General features: G+C 38.0%; 6 protein-coding genes and 3 non-coding genes across 18 annotated transcripts; 3 read left to right on the top strand and 6 right to left on the bottom strand.

Annotated features, from left to right (window-relative positions):
• The first annotated feature begins 1,040 nt into the window (after positions 1-1,040).
• LOC103871131 (ubiquitin domain-containing protein 1-like) lies at positions 1,041-2,871 on the top strand. Its single transcript, NM_001301996.1, is given in 4 exon segments — positions 1,041-1,077; positions 1,587-1,709; positions 2,596-2,715; positions 2,807-2,871. Coding segments are annotated over 4 exon segments (345 nt in total).
• TRNAC-GCA lies at positions 1,920-1,991 on the bottom strand. Its single transcript has one exon. It is a non-coding gene; the product is annotated as a tRNA-Cys (tRNA).
• Positions 2,108-2,179, bottom strand: TRNAC-GCA. The gene has a single exon. It is a non-coding gene; the product is annotated as a tRNA-Cys (tRNA).
• TRNAC-GCA lies at positions 2,295-2,366 on the bottom strand. The gene has a single exon. It is a non-coding gene; the product is annotated as a tRNA-Cys (tRNA).
• LOC103871132 (probable LRR receptor-like serine/threonine-protein kinase At1g53420) lies at positions 2,835-5,626 on the bottom strand. Its single transcript, XM_009149363.2, has 6 exons — positions 4,729-5,626; positions 4,467-4,693; positions 4,258-4,376; positions 3,973-4,183; positions 3,657-3,894; positions 2,835-3,586 (listed from the first exon to the last, which is right to left on the bottom strand). Exons 2-6 carry the CDS (start codon positions 4,603-4,605, stop codon positions 3,091-3,093), a joined length of 1,203 nt encoding a protein of 400 aa, XP_009147611.1. The 5' UTR covers positions 4,606-4,693; positions 4,729-5,626; the 3' UTR covers positions 2,835-3,090.
• Positions 5,627-5,639: 13 nt separating this feature from the next.
• Positions 5,640-8,117, bottom strand: LOC103871127. The gene is made up of 7 exons (XM_009149356.3): positions 7,390-8,117; positions 6,894-7,133; positions 6,728-6,817; positions 6,509-6,658; positions 6,293-6,417; positions 5,942-6,071; positions 5,640-5,861 (listed from the first exon to the last, which is right to left on the bottom strand). Exons 1-7 carry the CDS (start codon positions 7,873-7,875, stop codon positions 5,736-5,738), a joined length of 1,347 nt encoding a protein of 448 aa, XP_009147604.1. The 5' UTR covers positions 7,876-8,117; the 3' UTR covers positions 5,640-5,735.
• Positions 8,118-8,515: 398 nt separating this feature from the next.
• Positions 8,516-13,358, top strand: LOC103871126 (mechanosensitive ion channel protein 4). Its single transcript, XM_009149355.3, has 5 exons — positions 8,516-11,191; positions 11,288-11,411; positions 11,722-12,015; positions 12,104-12,306; positions 12,802-13,358. The coding sequence occupies exons 1-5, from the start codon at positions 9,516-9,518 to the stop codon at positions 13,106-13,108; spliced, it is 2,604 nt and encodes an 867-aa protein (XP_009147603.1). The 5' UTR covers positions 8,516-9,515; the 3' UTR covers positions 13,109-13,358.
• Positions 13,359-13,598: 240 nt separating this feature from the next.
• LOC103871124 (E3 ubiquitin-protein ligase CCNB1IP1 homolog) lies at positions 13,599-16,524 on the top strand. Of its 10 annotated transcripts, XM_018652532.2 has the most exons (11): positions 13,599-13,724; positions 13,808-13,879; positions 14,101-14,186; positions 14,486-14,593; positions 14,687-14,759; positions 14,854-14,899; positions 15,005-15,035; positions 15,216-15,471; positions 15,568-15,737; positions 15,853-16,153; positions 16,251-16,524. In XM_018652532.2, the coding sequence occupies exons 4-11, from the start codon at positions 14,524-14,526 to the stop codon at positions 16,255-16,257; spliced, it is 954 nt and encodes a 317-aa protein (XP_018508048.1). In that variant the 5' UTR covers positions 13,599-13,724; positions 13,808-13,879; positions 14,101-14,186; positions 14,486-14,523; the 3' UTR covers positions 16,258-16,524. The 10 variants fall into 10 exon arrangements, with proteins under 10 accessions (XP_018508048.1, XP_033128373.1, XP_033128374.1 ...); XM_033272482.1 differs by lacking the exon at positions 14,101-14,186 and having other exon boundaries at positions 13,808-13,872; positions 14,480-14,593; XM_033272483.1 differs by lacking the exon at positions 14,101-14,186.
• LOC103871125 (trifunctional UDP-glucose 4,6-dehydratase/UDP-4-keto-6-deoxy-D-glucose 3,5-epimerase/UDP-4-keto-L-rhamnose-reductase RHM2) lies at positions 16,389-19,766 on the bottom strand. The gene is made up of 3 exons (XM_009149354.3): positions 19,003-19,766; positions 17,115-18,683; positions 16,389-17,027 (listed from the first exon to the last, which is right to left on the bottom strand). Exons 2-3 carry the CDS (start codon positions 18,666-18,668, stop codon positions 16,584-16,586), a joined length of 1,998 nt encoding a protein of 665 aa, XP_009147602.2. The 5' UTR covers positions 18,669-18,683; positions 19,003-19,766; the 3' UTR covers positions 16,389-16,583.
• Between the last annotated feature and the right edge of the window lie 120 nt (positions 19,767-19,886).

Here is a 19,886-nt window from a genome sequence, read left to right as displayed (position 1 = left end):
ATGATCACAAGATGTGGATCACTGATGAAGAGTGGATACGACATTAATGAATGAGATCTGTGTATAATGATATTGCTTCTCATTGGTGTGGTGACTCGTATGATTGCCTTTGTGGGGGTGATTATACTTCAAAAGAGGTGAAAGACAAAAGGTCTTGTTTCCATTACGGTTTTAGTTCTCGCAGGGCTATGAAGCTTGGAGGTCGGGAGAGAAGAGTTTCATGGTTCTGCGTTTGTTTGGTTATATTCGACCAAGAAGATTACAGTGTTATGTTATTCTTTGTTCATGTTAGTTCATTGTCTTGTTAGAAGGGGGTAACATACTTTGTTCAGGTCTTTTCTTTGAATTTAATGTTGGTGTTTTAATTAGCTGATCTGAGAGCAATCATCATAAGAAAGAAGATCACTTTTGTTTGTTGTCTTGAAGTGTAAAGTAGATCACTTTTCTTCCATCTGAGACTAAATTATCATCATATAAGAAAGAAGATATAACTCCAACCACACTTCTTCCAGGGAATAATAATATGCACAAAATATAAGTAACAAGGTGCTTCATTAAATATAGAAGCCACTTTTTAAAGTGATGATTAAGCTAAAAAAATTGTGTTATTTATGATTTAACTTATTAGTTAACGCCCCATGATCGCTATCAAAGAATAATTACGATGACGTGGCAAAAAGTGATTGGTGGCTAGCGTTGGATTTAGAACCCCTTTGAAGGTGTGTGCCTCCCTTTAATTGACAAGACAGCGAAGCCAAAACAAAACCACCACTTTTTTCCTTTTATTATTTATCGAACAAACATCACAAAAACAATGTCTCAATCATTAACACCACCTAGATTCATCATCATCGTCATCTTCAACTCGGTCTCCTTCTTCTTCTTCTCCTTCGTCTCAAGATTCCAAAAAAATCTCATTTTTGAAAGGAAAGTTTACGACTTTGATTGGCTTTGACGAAGGGTTTTGTCTGAATCATCGTTGTCTGTCTGTTTCCGACAGACTTTTGTTATTTGACGATTGAAGCAGCAAGAACATACAAATGGGTTGTGCTGGATCGACACAGTCTCAAGCAGAAGGTGAGATCTTTCTTAGCTTTATAGCTTTCATTAGCTGGATTAGGCGGAAAAGGAATCATCTTTATGTTTTGTTAGAGAAGATAAAGATGCAGACTTTCTATTTTTAGATTGTGATTTTCTCGCACCCATTGATCGATAAGAGAAACCCTAGATTTATAAACCCTAGATTCTTCTGTCAAGTTTTGATTCCAATGAAGGATTTTCAGACAAAGCTAATGTAGTAATGTTCATATGTATGTTTGTGTTCATGTCTGTGTGCATAACCTGATCTTAGACTACATAACATTGTTGACTCGGCTTCATCTGGATGCTTTTAAATTAATAGAATCATCCCTCATTATGTTTGGCTTCCTCTTATGTAAAGAAACTAGTTTATGTGAATTGAATTGATTTACCTTTTGATCCTTAATTAAGCAAAAGTATGATGGGTGGATATGGAGATTGTCTTTGTTTTGTAAGAGTTTTATTATGGTAGCAGAATGGTTAGATAACTGGTTGTTTGTTGACAGGGCCAGTGAAGAAAATTAGGAAGCCAAAACCGTGGAAGCATACTCAACCGATCAGTAAAGCTGAGCTTGTGAAAATGAGAGAAGAGTTTTGGGACACTGCTCCTCACTATGGCGGTACCAAAGGTAAAATTGATTCCTTACTTATCTCTATAGCTTGCCTTGTTTGTGTTTTTTGAGTGGTGTGGTTTCATTTTGTACAAAAGAAAATGGAAGTGTTTGTTAGGATTAGTATTAGCCTTTTTTGAAAAAGAAAAAAAAGATTGAAGGGTCTGTAGAAAAGAGGTAGTACTAGTGATTAGAAGGGATGAGAAGTAAAAGAAAAGGAGTTTAATAAGGGCTCTACCGGATCCGAACCGGTGGCCTATTGATCTGCAGTCAATTGCTCTACCACTGAGCTAAGAACCCTTTTGTTTTCTAGTGATGAGTTGCACATAGAGATGATTATGGTAATGATGTAATGCTGATTTAGTTAAAGGATTTTGTAAAAAGGGATGCGAGGGAGGAGAAAAATAAAGATTTTGAGGGCCCTACCGGGTTCGAACCGGTGACCTATTGATCTGCAGTCAATTGCTCTACCACTGAGCTAAGGACCCTTTTGTTGGTTAGTGATAAGTTATACAAAAACAGGATTATGTATTATGGAATAGGAGTAGAGTTGGAAAGGTATGATGTTATATGTTGGAAAGGAATGTAAAAATTAGATTTCAAAGGGCCCTACCGGATTCGAACCGGTGACCTATTGATCTGCAGTCAATTGCTCTACCACTGAGCTAAGGACCCTTCTGTTGTCCTTCCTTACAAGCATTACATGAGCTTGAGAATATTCACTTTTTAAACCATTCTCAGGTCATCTAAGGAAAGTTAGATTGTGTATGTGTAATCAGTGAGGAATCAGAGAAACCATAGAAGTCTCTTGTCAGGAAAAATATCTGCTTTGTGTTTTCTCTTTGGCTGTGTGCTTCTGATCTTGATATTCACATGTTTGTATCTCTACTTTGGTTAATTGCAGAGATATGGGATGCACTACGTGCTGCTGCTGAAGCTGACATATCTCTTGCGCAAACAATCGTGGATAGCGCAGGAGTCATTGTTCAGAACAATGATCTCACTACCTGCTATGACGAGAGAGGTCAAACATTCACTTGCCTCAGTGATTTTTCTTGATGTTCCTATTTGTTACATACTCCTAACTAGTTAGTACCTATTCTTTTATCCTACAGGTGCTAAGTATGACCTACCTAAGTATGTTCTAAGCGAGCCTACCAACTTGGTGGAAGAAAGTTGATGAAGGATCAATACCATTTCGAAAAGACCAAAAGAAAGTGAGAAGCCAAAGCAAAAAAAAAATGTAAATCTTGTGTGTAAGTAGTTACATTAGGATCCTCTGCTTTTGTCTGTTTAACACTTTGAAAAACATTCCCATTTGTCTCTCTCTGACATGTACCTAAGAACTCAGATTGTTACTCAAACTCTAAAGACAGCCTTTTGGGGTTTCATCTTGATATTAATGCTTTGACGAGGTAGTTTGATCAGTCAAGGTCATGGTCATGGTCATGCTAGTCTCGCTCCCTATCATTTCATAATACTTCTTCATAGTGTTCATATTCTCAAGTCTCTTCGTCTCTCTATACTCTGAAGCTTCTTCAAGCCTCTCCAACTCCACCATCTTCTTACCTTCCAGCATCTTCACCACTTCAGACATCAATGGTCTATCACTCGGATCAGGACTTGTACACAGTATCACCACATGAAGCATGGTCAATGCTTCTTCTCTGTTGTAATCTGATCCTAGCCTCGGATCCACCAGCTCCAACAGATTGTTCTGCTCCCTCAAGATTGTCACCCAGTCAATAACGTAGGGAGTGTTGTAATTGGATGCAGATTGGTTTATCTTGTTGCTTCTTCCATGAACAATCTCTAGAGCTACAATACCAAAGCTGTATACATCAACTTTATCCGTCAAGTGGCCTCTCATCGCGTACTCTGGAGCCATGTAACCACTGCAATAATGATTGTGTTGTGTTATAACATTGGTTATGGATATGTTCTTTTATCATTGGTTTGACTTACAATGTTCCAGCAACTCGAGTGCTAATGTGAGTGTTGTCATCTTCATTAAGCTTGGCAAGACCAAAGTCTGATATCTTCGAGTTCATTTCCTTGTCTAACAACACATTAGTAGCTTTGATGTCTCTGTGCACAATCTTTATCCTTGACTCCTCGTGGAGATATGCTAGTCCTCTCGCTACACCGATACAGATCTTCCTCCTTGTTGGCCAATCCAATCTCAGCTGAGTTTCTTGAGGACCTTGAAAAACAAAAAAAAAACTATATGGATTTTCTGAACATTGTTTTCTTAGGAGCTAGTAGTGTTTGGATCTCTCACCAAACAATGCTCTAGCAAGGCAGTTGTTTTCCACATACTCATAAACTAGCAAAAGCTGGTCTCCTTCAACACAACATCCATATAGTTTGACTAGGTTTGGGTGATGCAGAGCTGTGATCATGCCAATCTCGTTCAAGAACTCGCGGTTCCCTTGTTTTGATCCCGTAGAAAGCTGTTTCACCGCGATTATTGTTCCATCAGGCAACTTTCCCTGTAGTCATAATGTAAACAAAACTCTTTTATAACATCTTTGTGTAGTTGTAATCTTTCTTTTGGTTTCTTTACCTTGTGTACAGGACCAAAGCCACCTTCTCCAATCCTGTTTGCAGTATCAAAGTTGTTTGTAGCTGCTTTGATTTGCCTCAGAGAGAAAGAGTTAATCATAGGATCTAAACTCTTGAATTCTGAAAGAAAACCATTATTTTGAAACACACAAGTCAATCACTGTTATAGATATAAGCTTATATAGTTAAGTCTTTGTTACTTGTGAGTACCTCCTTCCACGTGAGTCTTGGATCTCAAGCTACGTCTTTTGCAGACAATATAAATTAGAATAAATATGAGAACTATCATTATTATGTAAACCATAACTGCAGCTCCGTGGACAGCAGCATTCTCAATTGTGCAAACCATAACCTGCAGCTCCGTTGTACCTTCTAGGGTGGACAACGTTGCAGATGATGCATAACCAGAGAAGAAGAAACGAAAGAGTCAGAAGGAAGTCAAGAGAAACCGATCGAACGGCAATTCTTTTTGGCTTTTTTTTTTACATTAGAATTTAGATTGTTATACTTAAGTGTTATGAATCAGAAATTAAGTTAGGAAATAAACTATATCAGATATTCATGTATCGAAAGTATCATGCAATAAGTATATCAATATTTAAAGGAGAGTAACGTATTTAAGAAACATAATGATCATTGACCTAAATGAGTAACTAATAATTAAAGTATATCTTAATTAACAAAAAGATTTGCTATTTTTAACTCTTTGCATTGTATGGTTATAATATTTTTTGTGTAACATATTTTTAAATGTTAAATAGTTCTTATTTTGTCGAGATCAATATCTACAAAATATATAAAGGATAAGTAACAATATCAACATTAATTTTGGAGATTATTTACTGAATAAGCACATTTCAATCATTAAATTGTGATGAAATAGCAGATCTTATATAACAAATTAACAAGTTGGCAAAGAAAGAAATATCACATTAGTTCATCATTTGAAATTATTTTCTTTAAATGTGTGATTTCTTTTAATCACAAGTTCACAACCAATGGATATAAAACTAGATTTGCAATGTGTCAAAACTTAACGCATATTTTTTTGTAAATCATAATACCCATGTATAAATTATATAAACGTCTAATTTTGAACCAGTTATCAAAGAAGAGAGAGATATTTGAATACTTTCTATAAATAAAACATGAGATTCAGAGTAAAACAGAGGTATCTCGTATTACATTTTAGTTCGAAGCTAAGAACAGTGCAAAGTCAAAACTCTCTTGCTAATCTTTTTGGTTAAAGGCCAATACTTTTGTTTAAGAACACACACTAAAGTATATGTGCAGAGAATTAAGAACACATAATATCATAACAAGTTTGTTTTGTGGTTTAATTTACAACTTCAACATTCACCTGCCACTATAGAATTTCTTTCAAGTTTTGTTAATTCTCTTTTGGTTTACTGAGTTCTAATTTTTACTATATACAACTTTAACATCGTGAAGCCAAAACATTCTTTTAACAAGTTTACTTCAGAACTCAAAAGCATTGTTAAGCTGGACTGAGAAAGAAGGTTGAGCAACACTTGCAAGTGGAGTATCAACTCTAACAACTATTCCGGTCCGACCAATGTTCCCATTCCACTTTGACCGACCAAACTGCAACAAACAAAACCAAAACAAGAGTCAATAAGAACAGATACAAAAACAGTTACAGAACAACAAAAATATTGGCTTACGGAAACAGATGCAAACGCTGAAGGATGAGCCGTCATTGCGCAGCCACAAATCATGTTGATGTTATCATTCAACGAGTGAATAAGTTCAGTTTTCGTCCCGGGATTGCTTCCACCATATGTAGAGCACACACTGTGTTTCCACAAGTTTTAGTGAGTTTTAGTTCTATAAAAACCATTTTGATTGGATAAGAGCAGTGATAAAAAAATCATTGCTCTAAGCATTCAAAAAGTCGGTCTAAGTGTTCAAAAAATCGATCTATGCGCCCGTCTTAACAATAATCTTCTATAAAGCGCTTAATGCCTAGCTATTTCTGGAACATTGGACAAGAGAGGGACTACTTTTGATGTTACCTAAGTTGAATTGCCGGTTTCATCATGAGACCGGACTTACGCCAAGCCAAGGCTTGAGAAACACCTACTCCATACGATTTGTCAGGCCAGTTCACCATTGGTGTGATTCTTGTTCCTTGTTTAGTCTGTTTCATCAAGAAACAAACAGATTATTTCAGGTTCTTGAAGATGTGTGAACTGTGACTGTACTTGATCAATAGTGTCACTAAACCCAACCTTGCAAGAAAAACTAAACCTCATATCTCCTGGATATTGACCTTGCGCTTGAAGAAGACCACCACACAAAGGAACAAAGACACTTGTTGTTAATCCCTCACCAGAGACATACGTTAGTTGCCCATTTGGGAACTGCAAATCTACAAACGACTGTTTCATGTGCGGAGTTAGTATCACTATTTACGCAGAGGAAGGTTTTGTGAGACTAAAGACACTCACGCAAGCTAAAGGATTGAGGCAGATCATTGACATCATAAGCCATCTTCTATGCTTTGACCACAAAGCTGGACAAAGCGAATGCATACCTTTCTGAAAAGAGGTTACCATATAAGTATTATAATGGAGAAAAAACTTCAGATGTGAAGACTATGAGCTCTAAGCATACCTTTCTATCATAACCATACCAAAGCAAGTGCTGCTTTGATAAATGAACGGGTAAAAGAAGAGTCGAATCGCGCAGAAACAGCAGCGGTCCAAGCTGGAGAAGAAAGAGAGAAGAACTGTCATCTCTTGCAGCTGAACTCGATGAAGAAGCTTCTACTCTCCAAAGATCTCCCCTGGCTGCTAACGAATGTTCCATACCACTCGTTCTACTTTCATAACTTGTCGAAAACTCAACCGTTCCCTACAATTTAATACAACAAAAACTCCAATGAACTTGATTCACAACATCAATAGTTCAATTAAAATCCTATTTTCAAAAAAATCTCAATAACCAACCAACCACAGTGTTCTAAAAATCGGTCTAAGCGCGCCTAAACAAAATGATTGTTCGCCTAGACAATAATCCTCTATAAGACGCCTAACCACCGCCTAGAGATTTCTTGAACATTGACCAATCATCTAATCTCTAACACTATCTCCTAGTAACAAGTAAGTACCTTTGGTCTCCTAAGTAATCCAGCATTACTCAAATCAAACTCTGTCACTCTCTCCTCAGACATAACAGCAGAGGAGACAGCATCTGTCTTAGAAAGCCTCGACTCATCTTTTGTCTCTACATAAACTCCATGTCTCATAGAAACAGACACGTTCTCCTCGTGTCTAAACGGCAAGGGCAACCTCCTAAAGAACTGATGAACCATCACGTTCAACCCGGAGCCGAAATCAACACCAGCCTGACCAATCTGACCAATCTTGTTCCCTATATCGAGAATAGCCTCCACGCCGCCATTGATGGGCTGGTTCGAGAACTGCTGAGGAGAGAACTCGAGATCGAACAGCTTCAGTTTCTGATGGCTCGGCCATGGAAACGAAGGAGGGTTGATTTGAATCAAGCCAGTGAAGCCCTGAGCGAGACGGTCGGCTAAGTCTTGCCCGTGTCGCTGAACCTCTTCCCACGCTTCGAAGGGTCTCTCCACAGACATTTTGTCTTCTTCAAAAAAATCAAAAGGATGAAACTTTGCAACAGAGGGTGAGATTGAGAGATGAAATTAGGGTTTGAGAACTGAGACCCACAAAAAAAGGTTGGAGCTTTATTTTAAAATTTTATTGTGGTGTGTGAGGAAAATTGGATTTTGAGGATGCCATGGAAGTAAAGCGACAGGGGACTTTAAAGTGAAGAAGCGAGCACACAAGTCGATGAGGTTTGAGATGATAGGCTTTTGTGTTTTCATGGCTCTGTTCATAAAATATCGAGGAAGCTTCTGACCTGGACAGAGGGTTTTAAATAAACAAAGACAGACTAAAGATTCAAACACAATAAGTGTTTTGAGGTTTTGTTACCCTTATCAGTCGCAGTTGTTGGCATCTTGCAACTAGAGGTGGAAGTTAAGGATTATTCTTCACGAAAAGAATGTCTTTCTTTTTTCTTTCTAATGGTTCAGTATTTTCTTTTTGATTAATCTAGACTCTAGAGTGTCCGAGGGATCAAGATTAGCAGGGCCTATCCACAGGTAAATTTAATTATTTTATGTGGGAGGGATCAAGATTAGAGACTAGTAAGTACCATCTAGCCACATAAAATGAAAAATCTAGTAATTTTGCAATGGAAAGAAATTTATCTTTGACTTGGCAATTTTTGATTTAGTAGAAACCAATAGACTATCGTGGTTTATGGTTCAATATTTTTCAAGAACAATAAAGTTTTTTACAAGCTTGTAATTTGTTAGACGAATAAGGAAATTTTTCACTTTCTCAACTAAATAAAACTATATCGGAAGTCTTTGAATCACATGCATGAAACAGCTTTCCTTTCTATTTGTTATCTTCACATCACATGTATCAAACTATATTTTCTTCTGATCATGCAAATATAATTCAAAAGATAAAATAACATTAATAACAATACCAGCTTGATATTCCTTTCCTGGCCAATAATAATTAAGTGTTATATATTAAATATTTAAAAACTATAAGGTAACGAAAAACAAATTCTTCTGTAGCCAATCTGGATGAACAATGCCGGTTCACGGTAGCTAGTTAGCTACTAGCTAGCTGCAATTTTTGTATTCTAATCATCGTGCCGTTTTCATCAACAACGTGTCATTTTCTGTATCGTTTTCCGGTTAGTATTAAGCAGACCAAACCTAAGCCTACCACGTTTGGCTCATATACTATCTATCAACATCTGCCCTGTTATATTTCACCACGTCACAAAACCCGACTTATTAATACGGGACAACAATTTTCTATCACGTATTCAACTGCTTCGTGTCTGAACAGCTGAACATGGCCTCCATTTTTCTTGCGCATTGTATGTTTTAAAATGGTATATACTGTTGACTTTTATTTCTATACTTATTTTCTTTCACTTTCATTAGCAAGATGAAGACACGAGTCTATGTATTGATAGATAAACTGTTTAAAAATAATTCAGATGCGTAAACTAAAATATTTAATGAATGTATTGTACAATTATTTTTTTAAATACTAATATTTTTCATCATCTACGTTTATTCATTGTCAATAAGCACCAACAAGATCATAACATTTCACATGGTTCCAACATAATCATAAACCTAAATTAAAAGGGATTCAAAACATCGATCGATCCTTTACATGTTGAATGATCATGGCCGTTGATCCGACGAATGATCGGCGTGACGTCATTGTCAAGATCGACGATGAAGAGAAAGATCAGTTAATCAACAAAGGCGAAGGAGGAAAGTTCTCGAGAGAATCAAGCTACAACTTCTTGCACGGCGGTGACGAGAAAGAGAAGACCGGTTATACGTCCGGTGGTGAAGACTTAGACGACGACGGAGAAGGTTTTGACTTCACGCCGCGGAGAAACGAGCCAGTAGATCCACCGTCAAAGCTCATATACCAGTTTCTCAACAAACAAAAGGCTTCAGGAGATGAAATCTCACTCGACATGGAGCCCAACATGCCTGAGCTTCGAACCCACACGATATCTCCGTCGCAGGTCACGGCGACGATGGGTAACCGTAACGAAGCTATTGACGCTGTTAGACGGAGACATAACAGAGTCACGTTATCTCCGTCTGTTAAAGATAGTGACGACAGTAGCGAAGATGAAGAAGAGGACAGAGTTGATGAGCCAGAGGTTGTGAAGTGTAGTTCGAATAGAACGACCAAGACTTTGATTAAGACAAAAACAAGATCAAGACTGATGGATCCGATAGCCCCGGGTCACCCGGATATGCATTCGGGCCGGACTCCAAAGTCCGGTCATTTAAAATCCGGGAATTTGAAACCTGGGTTTAGCGGGAAAACCGCTAAACCTGGAAATTCAAACCCGGATTTGGATGAAGAGGAGGATCCGTTCTCCGAGGAAGATTTTCCTGAAGGTTACCAGAAGGATAAGCTTTCTCTTTGGGTTATCATGGAGTGGATCTTTCTGATTCTGATCATAGCCGGTTTGATTTGTAGCCTAGTGATACCTTTCTTGCGGGGCAAGGAACTATGGAACCTAGCTTTGTGGAAATGGGAAGTGATGGTTCTTGTCTTGATATGCGGGAGGCTGGTGTCTAGTTGGATAGTGAGGCTGCTCGTGTACTTCGTCGAGAGCAACTTCCTTCTGAGAAAGAAGGTTTTGTATTTCGTTTACGGGATTCGAAAGGCGGTGCAGAACTGTCTTTGGCTAGGGCTTGTGTTGATCGCGTGGCATTTCTTGTTCGACAAGAAAGTACAAAGAGAGACTGGTAGCCACGTGCTTAAGTATGTGAATAAAGTTTTGGTCTGCTTACTCGTTGCGGTTATCATCTGGCTTATAAAGACCTTACTGGTTAAAGTTCTCGCCTCGTCGTTCCATATGAGTACTTACTTTGATCGGATTCATGAGTCTTTGTTTACTCAATACGTTATTGAGTCACTCTCTGGACCTCCTCGTGTGGTTCATGTAGAAGAGGAGATGGCTGGAGCTAAGCTATCTCCTCCAGATCCGGGTCCAACAGTGACCATTGGAAGTGGAAGGCTGAAGAAGAGTCCAACCATAATCGGTAAGAGTCAAGTACTGTCGAGGAGTGGTTCCAAGAAAGAAAGAGAGGACGAAGGGATAAGGATTGATCATTTGCAGAGGATGAATACTAAAAACGTGTCGGCTTGGAAAATGAAGAGACTGATGAATGTAATAAGAAAGGGAGCGCTTTCGACTTTGGATGAACAGATACAAGACACATCAACTCATAAAGATGACAAAGCTACACAGATACAAAGTGAAAACGAAGCAAAACAGGCAGCAAGGAAGATTTTTCAGAATGTTGCTATGCCTGGTTCCAGGTATAACATATCATCATGACCTTATGAACAACTTTGAGTTAGTTGTTTCTTAAGTTCAAGACTTAAAACGGAGGATTTTTTTTGTCGGGTTTATAGGTACATATATATCGAAGACTTTATGCGTTTTCTGACTGAAGATGAGTCTGAAAGAGCTATGAATCTCTTTGAAGAAGCTTCTGAGAGTCACAGAATCAGCAAATCTTGTCTCAAGAATTGGGTGGTAAGTGTTTGTTTTTTAAAGAAATACCCTTAAATAGCAATTATTCAAATTTTTATTCAAAAAATAGCATATAAAAAAGTATTTAAGGGTAAGTGATTAGTATTTATACAGTGGTATCAGAGTTAAAAGTTTAGGATGTAAGGTAGTTTAGTGTTTATAGCTTCTTATTAATTAGTAAATGCTATTTTGGAAAAAAAAAATTCTCTTTGATAATAACTAAAAAATGTTATTTATGAGATTTACTTGTGTTTTTATCTCAAAAAGCTTTCTTTCATACAAAGATACTAAAGTCTTGTAATAATTTGTCTAGGTTGATGCCTTTAGAGAACGAAGAGCACTAGCTTTAACCTTAAACGACACAAAAACAGCAGTGAACAGGCTTCACCGGATCATCAATATTTTGATCAGCATTGTGATCATAATCATATGGCTTCTCATCCTCGGAATCGCTACAACTAAGTTCTTGCTTGTCATAAGCTCTCAGCTTCTTCTTGTAGTCTTTGTGTTTGGAAACTCATGCAAGAACTTGTTTGAAGCTGTCATCTTCGTCTTTGTCAATCATCCATTTGATGTTGGTGACAGGTGTGAAATAGACGGTGTTCAGGTTTGTTCCTTGACACTCTCTTACTCATTTTCTCAATAACTTGGTACGCACGTAAATCACTAATCCTCTGTTTATGTATGTTGTATAGATGGTTGTGGAAGAGATGAACATTTTGACTACTGTGTTTCTTAGATTTGATAATCAGAAGATTGTATACCCCAACAGTCTTCTAGGAAACAAACCTATCGCTAACTATTACCGCAGTCCTGATATGCAAGAGATCGTTGACTTCTTCGTCCATATAGCAACTCCAACTGAGAAGATAACCGCCTTGAAACAGAGGATACTCAGGTTAGAAGCGAAACCCAAATTAAAGCTTTTTATATATCTTTGAATGTCTAGGAGATTTTAGACCCGAAGGCCCGTTCATTATTACTCTAGAGTGAGAGCCAAACCATGTTAAACTAATTGTCCTTTAGAAAAATATTATTCTCAACGGAAATCGAATCTATAACCTTTTAACTAGTAAGATCAATTACAACTCATCTCTATATTTGTATCTTTAATAGCATTTAGAAGCTAAACTACTTTAACTCATTTCTATTTTTCCTCAAAACTAGAAATTGTTATTTTTCCTCTATTTATAAAGGAGAAATATCATCTATCTATATGTTATTATATATTTAGAGATTGTTATTTAAAAAAAAGGCAAAATACATTGGAAATAGTTTAAGTGATGTATTAGTTTTAACCATTACGCCAACTTTTTGTTGGTCTAAACATCTCATATTTTGAAAAAAATTATAGTCTAATTGAATCATATTCTATGGTTTTTATTTTATGCAGCTATGTAGATAACAAGAAGGATCTTTGGTATCCATCGCCGAGGATTGCATTTAGAGAAATGTGCGGACTGAACAGTATGAAAATCACGATATGGGCAACGCATAAGATGAACCATCATAACATGGGAGAGAGATTTGTGAGGAGAGGTCAACTACTTGAAGAGATTGGTAAATCTTGCAGAGAAACCGATATCGAATATCGATTATATCCTCTTAATATCAACATCAAAAGCCTTCCTCCTGCTGCTGTTCCGATCATTTCGGATCGCGTTCCACCGAGCTGGAACAACCAACAACGCAATGCTTAAAGATTGCAAGTTTTTGAAGTTTTTTTTATTGTTTGTATTTGTAGAAAGTGGTTGAAAGAGAGATTTTGTTCTTGTTCCTTGATTTTTACTCTCTCTTATATGGTGTTTGAGACCTTGATGATTTTTCATTTTTGTACTGTGAAGCAGGAACATGTTCTTGTGTATAATCTGTTCTGAGTGGTTATAGTCATGAAATAAAAGCTTAGAATCTCATAAACTTCAGAAAAATCAGTGACAAACAAATGTTCTCTATTTTCTACTTTTGCCTCGTTCTATTTCTTATGCTTTTGTTATACTCTCTTATACTTTTGTTATACGCGAGAGGACCTTGACGATTATTCATATTTACTAGTATGTTTTGAGTGGTTAAAGTCATCATGAATATAAGGTTACAGCATTTGATTCTAAATAAACTGTGCTGATGAGAACATTTGATTCTTTTTTTTAATAACCTTCAAAACTGAAGCGACGTCGTTTTTATAATAGACCATATTTTTGCGACGTCGTTTTGTAATCATATAAATATCGGTCCTCACTTGCGTATTTTCTTTTGTTATTATTTCTGGGAAAATTTTCAAATCATCGTTTCTGGCGCCGACATCGAAATCAACGAGAGGTAACGATCCTTCCTCCGTCTTCTCTCGAATTCGTATCTTCTTCTTCTTCTTCGATTCTCGATTCTGAGATCTTCTTCTGCAGATTCCGTCAGATCGGTTAAGCTTAAAACGCTGATTGTTCTTCTTCCTCACTGCCTTCTCTCGAAAATCGCAAGTGAGCTAAGCTTCTTCAGTCTCCTCCATAGATTCTTCGAATTCATTCTGTGATTTCGCTTCTAGACCTGAGATCGTTCGATTCCCCCAGGATTGCGTCAGTTTTCGAGCTACGCAGAGTAGTAAAACCAATTTTCGATCGAACTGTCTCGTTTAGGTTGATCGGTGTGATGAATAGACCCTAATTTTCGATCGTAATCTCTATTTCGAGATGTTTGTCAGATCTCTGGAGCCTGTGTGCGGTTTATGCAGATTCTCTAAGGTTTCCTTCCTGAAATTCGTTTTTAATCAACGATTATCACAGAAACGTAAGTTTATACATTATCGATTACTATAAACAGCATTCTACTGAAGTTGAACAGATTCTATTGCTTAGTTTGTGTTCTCATCAATTCGTGTTTGCAATTCCACAATTTGGAGCAGTTAGAATCAGAATCTGTATTGGTAGTACCTCTTTGACTTGTGATTTCAACGAGTTTAGTTCTTAGTCCATAGTTTTTTTAAACGCTTGAGTTTGGATTCTGGCTCGTGGTGTGGATATATTGAAGAATGGAACTCGATATCAAGAGGACTATGAAGTAAGAAAAGTTTCATTTACATGTTGCAGGTGCGTAGCAGCTTGAGATTCTTGTATTTGAGATTGACATGAGGTGCAACGCCTGTTGGAGGGAACTGGAAGGCCGAGCCATTTCCACTACATGTGGCCACTTACTATGTATCCAGTTTTACACTCCTGCTTTTATTTAGCCTTTTCTTGATGAATGATATACTTGTGAGCTTGATATGATGAACTTAACATTATGAGAAGGTACTGAAGATGCTAGCAAGATTCTCAGTAATGATGGGGCGTGTCCTGTTTGTGATCAAGTACTCTCCAAGAGGTAGAAAGTTCCGTAATCTACTTGACTAGCTTGAGTTTAGCTGTAGTTGCTTTATTTCCTTACCTGACAGTTTATCTTTTGTTTTCCATTCTAGTCTAATGAAGCCTGTGGATACCAACCCAAATGAAGAATGGGTCAATGTAAGTGGTTGAGCTGTCCTACGCAAGGATGCTATAGCTTTTCTTCCTTTCCAGTTTTGTAACGTTCCCATCTTACATCTTCTCGTCGTTTACTTTTTTTATCAGATGGCGATGGCTGGGATTTCTCCACAAATACGTATCCTTTTCGTAAATGTAGTCCTTTTCACTCTTGGCATCAGTTGTAGTTATGTTCTTCAGTTGAACAGTGTTCCTCTGTGTTTGAAATCTAAACTCAAATGCGGTAACTTTGTTCCATCAACTGACTGTGTCTTATGCGTTCAACGAACCTCCTTTTGTTTTCCTTAATTGAATCTAGTGATGAAGAGTGCATACCGAAGTATTATGTTTTACGTTTCGCAAAGGGACTTAGAGATGCAGTGCAAGATGAATAGAGTTGTTGCACAGTGTCGTCAGAAATGCGAGGGTATGCAAGCAATGTTAAGCGAGAAAATGGAGAAGGCGCATGCAGCATACCAGAAGGTGAGCAAGAGGTGTCAGATGATGGAACAAGAGGTAGAAAACCTGACCAAGGATAAACAAGAGCTTCAAGAGAAGTTCTCCGAGAAATCAAGGTCAGCAATTAAACATACGTTTTGTTTCCCTGGTTCTGATCCTTATCTGAAACTCAATTGTATTAACAAGCTATATTAATTGTGTTTAAACATCAGACAGAAGAGGAAGCTTGATGAGATGTATGACCAGCTAAGAAGTGAGTATGAGACAGTCAAACGTACAGCCATCCAACCAGCAAATAACTTCTATCCACGACACCAGGAACCTGACTTTTTCTCAAACGCACCAGTCAGTATGATGGAGAACAGAGAGCCCATTCGCAGAGGTTACTTAACAACACTATTTTAATTCTCCAACGTATCTAGAGCTTAGTGCTTCTTATGATTCTAAGTCTACTGTTGCATAAATATCTCCAAGTCAAGTTAACTTATTTGGTGCAGACCGGTCGTTTTTCTCTCCTGCAACACCAGGACCTAAAGATGAGATGTGGCCAGCAAGACAGAACAGTTCAAACTCGGGTCCATTCGACATCTCCAACAACTCACCCGCAATTCCATCTGATCTTGGAAACAGAAGAGCAGGAGGAGGACATCCTGTATTTGGTGGTGGAGCAGGAGGAGGACATCATGCATTTGGTGGTGGTGGTGGTGGCAATGCTAATCCGCAGTCGACTCTACGAAACCTTATTCTCTCCCCTATTAAACGCTCTCAGCTATCTCGTTCCCGCCCGCAACTGTTCACGTAAGCAAACTCTATCCCTAAATGTTGACAAAGTTCACATCACGTACTTGGGTTTATTTATTTAAAAAGGAAAAAAACTTGTTGCTTCTCTTCTCAGGCTATAGCTTAAGGATCAAGTTCAAGTGTTTGAACCTGCCTTGGTGGAAGTGGAAACCATATGGTCACACCCAGTAAGTGACTTCGTTTTTATAAGCTTACTGTCTTAGCAAGTAACATCTGAGAGGAAAACGTGTGATTTGAGAAAAAGAAAAATTCTCGTCTCTATAAATATTAAATAAGAATGATAAAATCATATTTTAGTAGAATCAATATAGTGAAACTACCTACAAGGATGTAAGATGACGAGCAAACATAAAAAGACATTTTAATATAAAAAAAAAACAGTTATAGATAAGCACTTGTGGCGTCTTGTGTGTTGTTTATTGAGGGCTCAGGTTCTCTTGTTTGGTTCAAAGACGTATTTGATCAGTGCCTCTTTAATGGGTAACATCTCTGGGAACTCCTTGCTTAGTTTAGCACCATCCATTTCATTGTTGCTTCGAGGAGCAACAATGACCTTTGCTTGTTCTTCAACTGTGAAGTTGGACCATTTAAAACCTGGCTCGATGTAGCTCTTGTACATCTCGAGTATCTCGTTGTGACTCACCACCCCTGGGTTGGTGAAGTTCCATATCCCTCTTAGGTTTCTCTTGGCCATCTCGATGGAGATTGGGAGAAGCTCGTCCAGTATGGTCATACTGTTGGGGATGTTCACCACTTTGTTGTAGCGCGAAATCTTGGTGATGAAGTTTCGTGGGTTGTTTAGGTCTGACGAGATGGGCATCCGCACTCTCAAGGTACATACATTGTCAAACTCTCTCAAAAGCTCCTCAACCTGGTGACAAGACGAAGAAGAAACAAAACAGAGCAGTTATGAACGAAGACATTTCTTTATTCTGTCTAGAGTTAGATAAAACATTACCATGGCTTTGGTTTTTGAGTAGAAAGAACCGGTGAAGTTAGGATTGTCTTCTTCCTTGAAACCTATACCCGAACCCTCAGGATGTGCAGCGTCATACTCAAAGATGCAACCGGTGGCGAAGTTCATCATCAAGAGACCATTCTCTCTGCAAACATCTGCTAGAGTCAAAGTACCAGCGACATTGACACGAATAGTCTCTGGCTTGTGAGATTCACACCAGTCCACGTTAGGTCTCCCAGTTAAACCAGCAGCGTTAAAGACATGAGTAGGCTTGTTGCTACGAATATCCGCCATGAGAGAAGCTCTATCCTCCAACCGTCCTTTCCCATACTCATATGTGATCCCTTGCTTCTCACATAATTTCCCTAGAAGACCACCGATCCAACCAGTCTTGCCATAGATCAGAAACTTCAACGAGGCTTTGTCTTTAGGATCATGAGTCTTGTTGTTTGGTGTTACAACAGTAAATGTCTGGACGGTGTTGCTTGATGTGTCTTTCTTCTCGTCAGAAACTCTACCACCGGGCATCATAAGCATCCTCGGGTGAGGAAGCAAAGCTCCAGAGACATCACCCCACCACTCAGGGTTCTGAGTGTACCATTCCATCGTCTTCTTCAATCCATCTTCCCACCCGGTTCGCTCACACCATCCAAGATTCTTCAGCTTCTGATCATCAAGGAAGTATCGTTGATCATTAAAGGGTCGATTCTCCACAAACTGAATGCTTGCTTCAGGATCTTTCCCTAAGAGTTTGCAGATGTCTCTCGCCACATCAATCACTCTTCTTTCTCTCTTTGTTCCAATATTGTAGACGTGACCCACTTCTCCTTTGTGAAGAACAACCTCAAAGGCTTCAGCAACGTCTTCACAGTATAAGTAACTCCTGACGTTAGATCCATCTCCATGGATGGGAAGCGGCTTCCCACTCATAGCCAACAACATGAACTTAGGAATCATCTTCTCAGGAAACTGGTTAGGACCATAAACATTGTTGCCACGAGTTGTGATAACCGGTAAACCATATGATCTACCATAAGCCATCACCAGCATCTCAGCGCCAGCCTTAGTAGCTGAGTATGGATTCGTCGGTAAAAGCTGAGAAGCTTCATGGTTTCCAACAGCAGCGTCCTCATCTGTTTCTCCATAGACTTCATCGGTACTCACATGGATAAACCTCTTGATCTGTCCAGTTACTTTGCAGGCTTCCAAAAGAACATGAGTACCGTAAATATTGTTCTTGGTAAACTCAAAGCTGTTACCGAAAGAGTTATCGACATGGGTTTGAGCAGCAAAGTGCATGATGGTGTCGATGTTTTCAGTGATGAGAAGGTAGTTAACGAGGTCATCACTAGCGATATCTCCTTTCACGAACCTGAAGTTTGGGGAAGAAAACGAAGGATCGAGGTTCTTCAGATCTGAGCAGTAATCAAGCTTGTCCAAGACGACGATCTTGTAATCCGGGTAGCTACGGATGAGTCTGTTGGCAACATGAGAAGCAATGAATCCAGCAGCTCCCGTAATGAGAATGTTCTTGGGCTTATATTCAGTAGCCATTTTGATATCAAGTACCTGCAAAAGAAAAACGTGACAGCATTAAATGGAATTTAGAACGGATCATATGAAAACAAAGACAAATCTAGATCCAACGGCCAAAGACGAATCAATTCACTAGCCAGATCTTAGAGAACAACAATATGATATGGGATCATATGAACAGACAACATCTACAAACTAGATCAATCATCATATGTTATGTCACTCACGTTACATCATTTCGCAAACATAAAGTAAAAAGGCGTTAAAGAAATATCAGAAGAAGATTTTTTTTCAAAAAAAAAAAATATATATATCAGAAGAAGAAACAGAAAGAGAGGAACATTTCACGTACCGACAAAATTCAGGTAACCTTAGGACAGAAAGATCTTAAGAGAGATAGAGAGATGAAAAGAAAGAACAGTGCAGAGAAAGAAAGAAGAAGAGGGAATCTACGGTCTACGGAGCGTCTCCGAGTACTCGCCTCTTATATTTTGAGACAGCTGCGGAGAACCGTCGGAGCAAATTGACAGTTTTACCCTAACCTGTCGTACTTATTACGGGTCTCACGTGATCTCAGCGTCCGACATTAAAAACTGATGTCTTTTTTCGTTTGTTTTCCCCCCACAGAAATAGGAGATTTTAAAAATGTTGACAAAAGAGGAAAATTCGAATTTAATAAAAAATCCAATGAAATTTGTATACTTTATTCATTACTAAAAAAAGAAGTCAAATAAATTAATTTGCATTATTTCTCTTATTGATAATTAATATGTAAATTGTTTTAATTTAACGAATAAAAGTTCTTTAATTTAAAGGTTAATATTGGGGGATTTAATTAAAATCCTTGATTTGATCATGGTTTAGGTATAACGTACACAATGTCAGTTAAAATATTTAATGCTAGATTGAAAAAAAACTCCATGTCAACTTAAGATTCAACATCAGTTATTAAAAACCCGAGAATAAGCATATAATGGACCATTCAATACGGATGCTTAATGTCACGTAACTGAATAATTGATTTCATTCCCTATTTAATTAATAAAATTATATACAAAGACGAAAAAAACACACTTCCATCATTCCATGCTTAATTAACAGAAACAGAGGACTTAATGTCGTTATTAGTGAATGGAAGATCATTGTCCCTTTGTCATTTCTTAGTCTCCCATAAGTCATAAAAATTAGAACCTAAAATCTGAAACGGAACTGATTGGAAACAACCCGGTTCGAATT

The sequence above is a fragment of the Brassica rapa genome, chromosome A06 (genome assembly GCF_000309985.2).
Source record: "Brassica rapa cultivar Chiifu-401-42 chromosome A06, CAAS_Brap_v3.01, whole genome shotgun sequence".
In the NCBI taxonomy this organism is placed as follows: Eukaryota; Viridiplantae; Streptophyta; class Magnoliopsida; order Brassicales; family Brassicaceae; genus Brassica; species Brassica rapa.
The sequence above is the reverse complement of the archived record's forward strand: the minus strand, read 5'-3'. Positions and strand labels throughout refer to the sequence as shown.

Coding starts and splice junctions, on each gene's coding strand:
- LOC103871132 (XM_009149363.2), bottom strand. CDS start 4,605: ATGGTTTGCACAATTGAGAATGCTGCTGTCCACGGAGCTGCAGTTATG. Junction 4,377..4,466: donor CAAGACTCACGTGGAAGGAG/GTACTCACAAGT, acceptor GTTTTCTTTCAG/AATTCAAGAGTTTAGATCCT. Junction 3,587..3,656: donor ACTCGAGTTGCTGGAACATT/GTAAGTCAAACC, acceptor TCATTATTGCAG/TGGTTACATGGCTCCAGAGT.
- LOC103871127 (XM_009149356.3), bottom strand. CDS start 7,875: ATGTCTGTGGAGAGACCCTTCGAAGCGTGGGAAGAGGTTCAGCGACAC. Junction 6,072..6,292: donor AAACCGGCAATTCAACTTAG/GTAACATCAAAA, acceptor GTGGAAACACAG/TGTGTGCTCTACATATGGTG. Junction 5,862..5,941: donor CAGCGTTTGCATCTGTTTCC/GTAAGCCAATAT, acceptor TGTTTGTTGCAG/TTTGGTCGGTCAAAGTGGAA.
- LOC103871126 (XM_009149355.3), top strand. CDS start 9,516: ATGATCATGGCCGTTGATCCGACGAATGATCGGCGTGACGTCATTGTC. Junction 11,192..11,287: donor GTTGCTATGCCTGGTTCCAG/GTATAACATATC, acceptor TCGGGTTTATAG/GTACATATATATCGAAGACT. Junction 12,016..12,103: donor GTGAAATAGACGGTGTTCAG/GTTTGTTCCTTG, acceptor TATGTTGTATAG/ATGGTTGTGGAAGAGATGAA.
- LOC103871124 (XM_033272482.1), top strand. CDS start 14,524: ATGAGGTGCAACGCCTGTTGGAGGGAACTGGAAGGCCGAGCCATTTCC. Junction 14,900..15,004: donor CAAATGAAGAATGGGTCAAT/GTAAGTGGTTGA, acceptor TTTTTTTATCAG/ATGGCGATGGCTGGGATTTC. Junction 15,472..15,567: donor AAGTTCTCCGAGAAATCAAG/GTCAGCAATTAA, acceptor TTTAAACATCAG/ACAGAAGAGGAAGCTTGATG.
- LOC103871125 (XM_009149354.3), bottom strand. CDS start 18,668: ATGGCTACTGAATATAAGCCCAAGAACATTCTCATTACGGGAGCTGCT. Junction 17,028..17,114: donor ACTCAAAAACCAAAGCCATG/GTAATGTTTTAT, acceptor TCTTGTCACCAG/GTTGAGGAGCTTTTGAGAGA.